The following is a 10,988-nucleotide window of genomic DNA, read 5'->3' on the forward strand; positions in this document are numbered from 1 at the left end:
ACACACACACACACACAGTAGCTATACACTGTAAATTAATGATTACACATTCAGTGGAAAAATAAAGTGGACGGGGGAAAAAAAATTCTACACTAACAACAACATCAAATATGGCAGAGTCAGGCTGTCTGAAAATGCCCCATTTTCTCCACAATTGTACTTGGCCAATTCCCCCTCCTGTCCCGGTCGTTGCTTCACCCTCTGCTGATCTTTGGTGAGTTGTCAACCAGCACATCATTCCTCCGATACACGTGCAGTCGCCAGCCGCTTCTCTTCACCTGACAGTGAGGAGTTTCACCGGCAGGACGTAGCACATTGGAGGCTCACGCTATTGCCCCCAGTTCCCCTCCTCCCCCCGAACAGGCCAGAGGAGGCACTAGTGCAGCGACCAGGACTCATACCCTTAATCCGGCAGCTTCCCACCCGCAGACACGGCCAATTGTGACTGTGTGGACGCCCGACTAAGCCAGAGGTAACACGGGGGCTCGAACCTGCGACCCTCGCGCTGCTAGGCAGCGCTCAGTGTGTGGTACAGTTCATGAGACACAGTGTGTTAGAGGCGGTGGTGTACAGTACCATCACTCTGGTTGGCAGAGGGAGCGTAGTCCAGCGGCTCGTCGTAGGAGTCGATGGTGTAGATGTGCTCATAGTCTGGGTCGTGGGTGTTCACCACCACATGCAGCTCACGGCCTGAAACAAGAGGTCAAAGGTCAAAGAAACCACCCCCCCTCTACCAACCAACCTCCAAGCTTCAGGTAGAAGGAAGGCTGGAATAGAGTGCCCTAAGTCACGCCTTCTTCCGAGTTCGGCATGGGACCTGAGGGATTTCAATCCCTATTCATTTTTCCTAGATGTGTCGAAAAATCCTTATAAAAGGAGTTTCACTTTGTCAAACCAAGCGACCCCCCCCCCCCCCCCCCCCCCCCCCCCCCCACACACACACACACACACACACACACACACACACACACACACACACACACACACACACACACACACACACACACCCTGCCCACAGCAACGTCTATGGAAAAATTACTGGGGAATGAAATCTCTTTGGTCCCATGCCGAACCCAGAAGAGGGCGTGACATTGGCACTCTCTTGGGCCATTCCATTTGTACTGGGAACTAGGGATTTCACGGTTCAAAGGTCTGCCCTCGGATTTTCTCTGCCGATCTCAGGGGAGCCTCACCAGCCCTGACTTCAAAATCCAAGATGGCAGCTCCGTGCTTCAACAGTAGTGAAAGTTGTAGTAAATACTGTTTATTAGCACTTCTGTCTTATTTGTGTCATTAAAGGTCGTACACACACAGCAGTGTCTATCTTCTATCTGAACATGTTGCTACGGTGTTTGTATGTGCAAAATACAGCGGAATGCGTTGTTTATCAACTGTTATTGCTAACAATGGCTAGCCTGGCTAGAGCTAACCCTGGCTGGTTTCCCGACTGTTTTAATGGAACGCGGCCAACTCGGGTGTGAAGTCACTCAACTGCGATATTCCTAGTTTCCAATACAAAAGGAATGCCCCGTTTGTCTCCTCAACTCCTTATACAGTACAACAAGCTAATTCACAGGATATATATTGTCTCAAAATGATCTGAGATATTGAACATATCACACATCATGTTCAGTGGGAGAGATAACACACACAAATGGAGACCTCTGTTTTCTTGCTGAGAAAACCACCCGTATGTTCAGAGGTCTGCAGACTTAGCACCACCCGGTTAGACCTGTTTGTTAGGGACAGACAGACACACAGACAGACAGACAAACGAACAGCAGAAGGGCCGATAGGCAGAGTGAGAGACTCACCCTCCTCACCCTTCACGACCAGTTGTTGCTCTGGTGCAGGCCGAGCCCTGACCGCGGGCCGGGACAGACGGTCTGTGGCTAAACCTGAGAGAACCAGATAGGAGAAGGGGGGGGAGAGGAGTGGCAGGAGGCACCAAGGAGACAGGGAAGGGATTCAGGGAGCAAGAAGGACCAAGTGGAAGAGAGGATGGAGAAAAGCAAAGGAACCAGAAAACAAGACAAAAAAGGATAGAACATTCTCGATAGTAAGACATTTAGACACATCCATAACCCCCCAAGCCACCAACACTTTCCACCATTCCAACACCAGATGACCAGGAGACAAATGATTAGAGTTCTTCAAGTTTTTGCCAGACTGGTCAACTCAGCCGTTAAGTGATGGAAACACAGACACCAAGAGCACCCTTGGGTCCCCAGCCTTGGGTCCCCAGCCTTGGGTCCCCAGCCTTGGGTCCCCAGCCTTGGGTCCCCACTTGGCCCCGGTGCTGGATCCAGTGATCTACCACCAGGCGCACACAGATGATTATGGCATCTATGTTTTCATTACTTAATGGATTAAATTGACCAACGAGCCAATCTCTCAAAAACTTGGTATATTCCTGTAAGGACCTCAAGTCACTGTTAGGGACTTGTGTCGCACTCGAGTCAAACGTTTTCTGGCTCAACTCGGACTTGAGTCCGAATCCAATCAGAGTTGATTTGACTTGAGACTAGAGAATCAAACTGATAATGGACTTGTACACAACAACAGACAACAAGTATCTATTAAGTGACATTAAATGAGTTAAACATGACAAAGTGTTTGGTTCGGTCCCATTCTCAGTAATGCTGCGTACGTGTTGACAGCCTGCCTGTGCTGCGCTTGTCTCACGCTGCTGTTTCACGAGCCTCAGACATGACATGAACATGGTCAAAGTTGCTTGCATTAATTAACAGCTCAGACAGCACAAACACATTAGTCAAAAGCTTGTGGAAAAGTTGCTGCTGTTTCATTGATTTTCTTCCCATCGAATTACTTTGACATTTCTCGTCAGCGGCAATACAATCGATTTGATGAAAGCTGTTTGATAGCCAGTGGGAAATGCACTTCACTTTTAGACACATAATAATGATTTGTCTGGGTGAGGACATTTGATTAAACTAAAAGGAGCAATAAAAGAACCGTTAATAGTTACCAAAATAACAAAGCCCTTCATAAAGGGACTTGAGAATTGACTTGTGCTCAAAGAGTCTCAAAGTTGACTTTGACTTGCAAAAGACAAATGAACAACATAAATATACGTGTGTGTGTGTGTGTGTGTGTGTGTGTGTGTGTGTGTGTGTGTGTGTGTGTGTGTGTGTGTGTGTGTGTGTGTGTGTGTGTGTGTGTGTGTGTGTGTGCGCGTGCGTGTGTGTCTCACTCACCTCCACATGCTGAGGTACACACAGATGGACAGGAAGGAGGCAAAAAGGGAATAATAAAGGTCAGGTTACTGAGTGATGGCAGTTAGCAGTAGTTCTCTAAAAGCTCTTTTTGAATTATACTGTAGTTCCAAAGAGCAGTGGTTCCCAAACTTGGGGTACGCGTACCTCTAGGGGTACGTGGAGGTACTACAGGGGGTACTTGAGAGCAAGGGGGAAATTGACAAATGTACGGATAAATCATGAAAATAAATGAAACGTTAAAATAAATCTGTTCAGGAGGCACTAATATAACTCTTTCACTGCATTTCTTATTTTGTAATGTTATATTCTTCAAAAGGTGCATTATCATTCATTCCTTGCATCATACTGTATGCTATAGTTTTCTCTTGCAGTTTTCTAAGCAAAATGCTGTAGTCGGGTAAAGGGGGTACTTGGATTCGGAAATCAGGGAAAGGAAGCAAAAACAAACAAACAAACTTTGAGAGCCACTGCCATAGAGTATTCAGCTGAGGCTATGACTCATACACTGTGATTAGCATCGGACAACACTCATGAATTAGCAATGCGAGCTAACTGAAAGACTCACCACAGTGCTGACTCATCTCCGAGCGGACGTAGTCTCTGACCTCATCCTCCTGAATTAAAAAAGAGGAGGTGTGTTGAGACTTACAAACACGACAACCTGTGTCCACACACGTGTGTGTGTGTGTGTGTGTGTGTGTGTGTGTGCGTGTGTGTGTGTTGCTTGGTGGTAGCATATTGAGATTTGGTCCCTGGAGTAAGGATGAAGCACTGACCGTCATGCCCGGCTCTCCTCGGTCTCCCTTAGTTCCATCTGGACCCATCTCTCCCTGAATCAAAGACAGGTAACTTAACTTAACTTAACTGAGACAAAGACAGGTATGAGTGCAGCACACACAGTCCACAGAGGGCTCACAGAAGGCTCACAGCACATGAATTCACTGGGCCCCAGAGCAAAACACAGCTCATCAATAGAATCCAAAGTCACAACACAAGGTTAAATCAGCAGCAGTGTCTTATATATATAGATATGTCCCAGGGGTTTACTCACTCTTCAAGTCGGGACCCCATGTGGAATAAGATGACGGTCCACAATAAAAGCGGTAATGTGCAATCAGGTCAAAGACTAACCAGTGCAGTGTAAAGGCACGGTTTTCATGTGTTTTAGGTAAGGGTCATGTGTTCATGTGTTTTAGGTCAGGGTCATGTGTTCATGTGTTTTAGGTCAGGGTCATGTGTTCATGTGTTTTAGGTAAGGGTCATGTGTTCATGTGTTTTAGGTCAGGGTCATGTGTTCATGTGTTTTAGGTAAGGGTCATGTGTTTTAGGTAAGGGTCATGTGTTTTAGGTAAGGGTCATGTGTTCATGTGTTTTAGGTCAGGGTCATGTGTTCATGTGTTTTAGGTAAGGGTCATGTGTTTTAGGTAAGGGTCATGTGTTTTAGGTAAGCGTCATGTGTTCATGTGTTTTAGGTAAGCGTCATGTGTTCATGTGTTTTAGGTCAGGGTCATGTGTTTTAGGTAAGCGTCATGTGTTCATGTGTTTTAGGTAAGGGTCAGAAGAATTTATTGACATGTCGTTTCCAGCCAGAGATAATAGGGAGCCAATGTGCCATCACCCAGAAAACCACCAAGGCACAGCAGCAGACAGGCGGGACACTAACCTGCTCTCCCCGCTCTCCTGGTATCCCGGGGATGCCGCGGGGGCCCACCATAGCAGGACCAAGTGGCCCTCTCTCTCCCTGACACACAACCAGGACAACATTATAATACAACACATCCATGGAGGCATACACAATTGACCAACACAGCAATAGAGTTTGCTACAACTAGTTTTAGCTACAGTATCTAGAGAACTCATCAGGTGTTGTTCCTTCTGTCTCATGCTGCCCCCCAAAATAATATACTCCTGCCTTGCCTTCCTAATCTCTAAACTAATGGCATTTGCTTGTTCAGTTTAAATGTTTGAGTATAAATGTATTTCACAGAATATCTGTTTTACTCTACGTATATCAGTACGTTTTCCGCATACAAGTCTATACATATATACTGTATCTCTGCATGCGTTTTTGTGTACGTACAGTTTGCTACTTCCATTCACACTATGTTCCAATTATGATACCTGTACAAAGATATCAGTGGACACTTTCAATTTTGCTGTACATTGTGGCACCTCCATCTGGTCTACTAATACACATGTTACCTACAGCGTGTGAAGTGAATTATTTCAAAGGTATATATTTTTTTTTTTACTACAATGTACATGTACACATAGATGCACATGTATATGCTACAACTTTCACATGCTTTCTTTCATATTCTCATATTCATCTCATTACATATTGACATTGTTCAATTGTTCAACTTTTAAATTTTATTTATTTTTTTGTCAGGTTTTACTGCTGCTATTTTGCACACCATCTTGATGCTGTAATCCATACGTTTCAAAATTATTTGTTGTCTATTCTGAGTTATATTCCATTTTCTTTGCTGCATCAACCCAATTTCCCACCAGGGATCATTAAAGTTGAATCTTCTCCTGTCATCTTGCTCATAGTAAACAATGAGGAAAATACACCAATGTCTTCAATGGACCTGTACAATATGTTACTCAAACTAAGTGACCAGCGTGTAGTCAGTTGGCTGTCATCTAGCCAGAGTATGTATGTGGATGGGAGAGGAACACCTTCTGTCCCTGGAGCCCCTCAGGGCCTTTAGCACCAGCTGGTCCCTGAGCGCCGGTCAGACCGGAGACCCCATCCACTCCTCTGGGCCCGGGAGGACCGGGCACACCAGAAGGACCCTGCAGGAAGCACAGAGGGCAACACAGTTAATATATATGTATTTATATACTGTATGCATTTCAGTGTAGCCTTTCTTCTCAATGTGAGGGGGTGGGTGTAATTTAGTATCTGAGAGCCTGGTTTGCTCCTGAATCCATTCCAGGGTTTGTTGCCGTAGGTGTTGCAGCTGAGAACACGCAGTATTTCTACATGCAGAATATGGAGTGTAGGTATAGCAAGATATCTGCTGCCTTGTCTTGAGGATATGACTCCATTTAGAGCAGCTGTGGTTATGTATACTGTACTGGAGGAGTTGAGGTTAGAAACTCACCCGTTCACCCTTCTCTCCCTGAGCTCCTTTGGGTCCTGCAACTCCATCAAACCCACGGTCGCCCTACACAAGCCAGAGAAAAGCTGTTAAAGCACATGGAGCTGATGATCGGGTGTCGGCAATGTCTGTCTGGGCTGTGAGCATCTGTCGCTCTGGTATTTGCGGTGTGTCCCACAGCGTTAGCACTAGTCGTGTCCCACAGCGTTAGCACTAGTCGTGTCCCACAGCGTTAGCACTAGTCGTGTCCCACAGCGTTAGCACTAGTCGTGTCCCACACCGTTAGCACTAGTCGTGTCCCACAGCGTTAGCAGTAGTCGTGTCCCACACCGTTAGCACTAGTCGTGTCCCACACCGTTAGCAGTAGTCATGTCCCACACCGTTAGCACTAGTCGTGTCCCACACCGTTAGCACTAGTCATGTCCCACACCGTTAGCACTAGTCGTGTCCCACACCGTTAGCACTAGTCATGTCCCACAGCGTTAGCACTAGTCGTGTCCCACACCGTTAGCACTAGTCATGTCCCACACCATTAGCACTAGTCGTGTCCCACACCGTTAGCACTAGTCATGTCCCACACCGTTAGCACTAGTCATGTCCCACAGCGTTAGCACTAGTCATGTCCCACACCGTTAGCACTAGTCGTGTCCCACACCGTTAGCACTAGTCATGTCCCAGACCGTTAGCACTAGTCATGTCCCAGACCGTTAGCACTAGTCGTGTCCCACACCGTTAGCACTAGTCGTGTCCCAGACCGTTAGCACTAGTCGTGTCCCACACCGTTAGCATAAGGTGACCAGACGTCCCCGATTTTTGGGGACAGTCCCCGTTTTTGGTGACATGTCCCCGGCTGGAGCTGTCCCTGAAAATGTCCCCGATTTTCTACTGGCGTCTCCAGCCGATATGACTCTAGCTCTAGCAGGCTCATTCTTAAATCTCATGTTTTGCTGCTTCCTGCTCTTCCAGGAAAACATTGAAAAAGCAATTAGGACTCCTACGAAAATACTTTTTGAGATCTGAGGCTATTCATAAAACATCTGGCACTGTAGGTTCGGAAGGCCAGGCCAATGCTGCTGGAGAACACATTTTGTAAAGGGGCACAGTGAATGAAGTGTGTGTGTGTGTGTGTGTGTGTGTGTGTGTGTGTGTGTGTGTGTGTGTGTGTGTGTGTGTGTGTGGGGAAGGGGGGGTCACCAGGGGCCAATGAAGCCGGAATCATCCCCCTTTATTATTTAATAGGTAATAACATTGGATATTTTAATGATATATTGATTGCCGGACTGGAAATGTCCCCGATTTTCATTTGAGAAATCTGGTCATCTTACGTTAGCAGTACTCGTGTCCCACACCGTTAGCACTAGTCGTGTCCCACACCGTTAGCACTAGTCGTGCCCCACACCGTTAGCACTAGTCGTGTCCCACACCGTTAGCACTAGTCGTGTCCCACACCGTTAGCACTAGTCGTGTCCCACACCGTTAGCACTAGTCGTGCCCCACACCGTTAGCACTAGTCGTGTCCCACACCGTTAGCACTAGTCGTGTCCCACACCGTTAGCACTAGTCGTGTCCCACACTGTTAGCACTAGTCAAGTCAAGTCAAGTCAAGTTTATTTGTATAGCACATTTCATACACAAAGGCAATTCAAAATACTTCACATAAAATGGTTGACACAAGAAAATAAAAGAAGAAAAGAAGAGAATGAAACAGGCATTTAAAAACATCACAACAGAACTTTAAGAAAGAGCATAAAAAGTGCATTAAGCGACAGGTGCAGCAGTTACAAAAAGAGCTAAAAACTAACAGAGGACTCATTGGGTTTGCATAATAGAATATATTTTTTTTCTATATTAAATCCCCCGACATCATGATAAGAAACATGATTACACACACATGATTAGAAAAATGTCCACAACCTTTATAATAGTTGCACTCGAGCCTTTAGAGGCCACACATATCTCCTAAAACAGCTGTCAGCAGTTAAAAGCGACGGTAAACATAAAATTCTTTAGTCTATTTTTAAAAGTGAGTAAAATTGGGGCAGATCTGACACTAGTCGTGTCCCACACCGTTAGCACCCACACCGTTAGCACTAGTCGTGTCCCACACCGTTAGCACTAGTCGCGTCCCACACCGTTAGCACTAGTCGCGTCCCACACCGTTAGCACTAGTTGTGTCCCACACCGTTAGCAGCACTAGTCGTGTCCCACATCGTTAGCAGCAGTAGTCGTGTCCCACACCGTTAGCACTAGTCGTGTCCCACACCGTTAGCACTACTCGTGTCCCACACCGTTAGCACTACTCGTGTCCCACATCGTTAGCACTACTTGTGTCCCACACCGTTAGCACTAGTCGCGTCCCACACTAGGGCGGCTGTATAGCTCAGGAGGTAGAGCGGGTTGTCCGCTAATCGCTTTGGATAAAAGAGGTCGGTGGTTCGATTCCCGCCTCCTCCAGTCTGCATGTCGAAGTCTCCTTGGGCAAGATGCTGAACCCCAAATTGCTCCTGATGGTGTGCCAGCACCCTGCGTGGTAGCCTGCCGCCATCGGTGTGTGAATGGGTGAATGTACCTACTGATTGTAAAGCGCTTTGGATAAAAGCGCTATATAAATGCAGGCCATTTACCATTTACCATTTACCACTAGTCATGTCCCACACCGTTAGCACTTGTCGGGGGCTTTTTCAGCGACGTTGCATCGGTGTTGGGCCGTCGGTGAGAGAAATCATTCTGATTGGCTAGTCAGCTGGTAGCAAAGCAGCGCAGGAAAAGAGAAGGCACGCACAAAACGTTCTGCTCATTTTCTAACTTCATCTCATCTGATCATTCCAATACACGGATATTTTCACACAACAACGTGCCTTCAGGAAAGCCGCTTGCGCCTGTCGGTCTATGATTTCACCCATTCAGTGTGGATTCTCCTTATTCTTCTGCCTCCACCTCTTCCTTATTGTACTGCCTCCACCTCTTCCATTCTTCCACAAGCAAAAGAGCAGGCAGGGGCGGACAAACGCCAGTTCCATTTGCAACTTTTTATCAGACATATTAGTACTGTAGCTAGATTATGTTAGCTAACTGGTGGGCGAGATGGTAGGCAAATACTGCTTTTTTTCATGAATCTCGGTCTTAGGCGCAGAAGGTACATGCTAGTTGACCGTTAGCTGTCGTCTTTCCGGTGTGTTCAAGTTCAACTTTTTGCCTCTGAAAAAGGCGGACGGTGGGGCGACGTTAATGCGTTGGTCGCTGCTCGTTCTTTTGGAGTGGGGTTGATGTGTTCCAGGCTTTAGACATTTGGGTGCACTTACAGCATTGTACAAAGACTAGTGTGTGTGACCATGCACTGTACTGTACATTCTGTACCTTGGGGCCCACCAGTCCTTCCTTCCCCGGGGTCCCGATGGCCCCCGACGGCCCGAGCTCCCCCTGCAAAACATAGACGGCAGCACACCAGGTGATGTTCACTCATAAGGAGGAGCTGATCATTATTATGATGCCTGTTTGTCTGCCAGAGTCTTTACCTGCTCTCCTTTTCTTCCTGGCAGCCCTGACCGCCCATGGATCCCAGCATCTCCCTGAACACAAACCCAGATAGGCTGCGTTCAAAAGACCCGACGCTGTAGGAATCTTTAACCACTGTATGCACCGTCCTTGCACACTGCAGTATATCTTTTTTTTTTACCTCTTTTATTTATTTGAGCAGAAATAAAAAGTCCCAGCGGTGTCAAGATTCTCGAGGCTATGACATGATTTAATTTGAAATCTCACCGTGCAATTTTGCCCTGCTAATTTCACCTACACCCCCTCCTGCCGATCCCTCTGGCTTTCTCACCAACTCACCTTTTCTCCTTTGGGTCCATCTGCGCCGCAAGCACCCTTGGGTCCTCGGTCACCCTGCAAATACATAAGTTAGTCATTGACAGAGGAACATGGTGGGTGACCTTGCCATGCAGCTGGAGTCGTGAGATCACAATGGCGAGGCAGCCATCTTGTCGCACTCCAAGCTATTGGTTTAACTCTGTCCCAGCAGTGGACCAGACCAATCAGCGTCCAGAGGCAGTTATGGGCGGGATTTAGGTGTGACGGCAGTGAGAAGCGAGCCCGTGAAGACGGTGATAGCCAGATGGTTCATCCAATCACCTGCCAGGTATTGTTTTAATGCACCTGCCCTTTTCAAAACCATCTGGCATCAGCTTACATGACGGGGCTTGTGAGCTGCAAAAGGACAAACTGCACCAACCCAGCAATTCAGCCTGACAGACAGCCTATCTATAGATCAACAGTCCTTATGCATACTATAGGGATGTACAATTACAGTCATCCAATCAATATTGAAATCGCAATATGGCGAAGTGCAATATCCAAATCGCAGGAGCAGCCCGGCCTACAAATCAATATTATCCAGACGTTTGTTTGTTTGGTAAAGACGCCAGTAAAAAAAAAGAAGTCACATCATATATATTTTTTTTAATGAAAATGAAATTAGCATTCCCATTAAAATCGGGACTCGTATCACAATATCTGTCAATATAATCACAATATGATTTTTTTTTCATATCGTAGGCTCCTGTAGAAAAGTTACTTCTCCATTACACACAATCCAGCACACCCACAGAGTTGACCTTTTCTCTACCTAATCACCTCA

The 10,988-nt window shown here is 46.6% G+C and overlaps 1 protein-coding gene and 1 long non-coding RNA gene across 2 annotated transcripts in view; both read right to left on the reverse strand.

Annotated features, from left to right (window-relative positions):
• The window catches only part of LOC310772159 (collagen alpha-1(VII) chain), a gene marked incomplete at its 5' end in the record, with an annotated part of 9,940 nt that extends 4,987 nt beyond the window's left edge, over nucleotides 1–4,953 (reverse strand). The window contains 7 exons of the mRNA XM_083664603.1: nucleotides 577–690; nucleotides 1,815–1,898; nucleotides 2,218–2,313; nucleotides 3,219–3,227; nucleotides 3,805–3,853; nucleotides 4,016–4,069; nucleotides 4,903–4,953. Of these exons, the coding sequence (XP_083520729.1) occupies nucleotides 577–690; nucleotides 1,815–1,898; nucleotides 2,218–2,313; nucleotides 3,219–3,227; nucleotides 3,805–3,853; nucleotides 4,016–4,069; nucleotides 4,903–4,953 (457 nt within the window). The remainder of the gene's footprint in view (nucleotides 1–576; nucleotides 691–1,814; nucleotides 1,899–2,217; nucleotides 2,314–3,218; nucleotides 3,228–3,804; nucleotides 3,854–4,015; nucleotides 4,070–4,902) is intronic.
• On the reverse strand, nucleotides 3,805–10,233 carry LOC310772158. The gene is made up of 8 exons (XR_014552472.1): nucleotides 10,184–10,233; nucleotides 9,865–9,918; nucleotides 9,707–9,769; nucleotides 6,353–6,415; nucleotides 5,925–6,041; nucleotides 4,903–4,980; nucleotides 4,016–4,069; nucleotides 3,805–3,853 (listed from the first exon to the last, which is right to left on the reverse strand). It is a non-coding gene; the product is annotated as an uncharacterized lncRNA (long non-coding RNA).
• Between the last annotated feature and the right edge of the window lie 755 nt (nucleotides 10,234–10,988).

This window comes from Poromitra crassiceps (assembly GCF_964638095.1).
Source record: "Poromitra crassiceps genome assembly, contig: HAP1_SCAFFOLD_2123, whole genome shotgun sequence".
In the NCBI taxonomy this organism is placed as follows: domain Eukaryota; kingdom Metazoa; phylum Chordata; class Actinopteri; order Beryciformes; family Melamphaidae; genus Poromitra; species Poromitra crassiceps.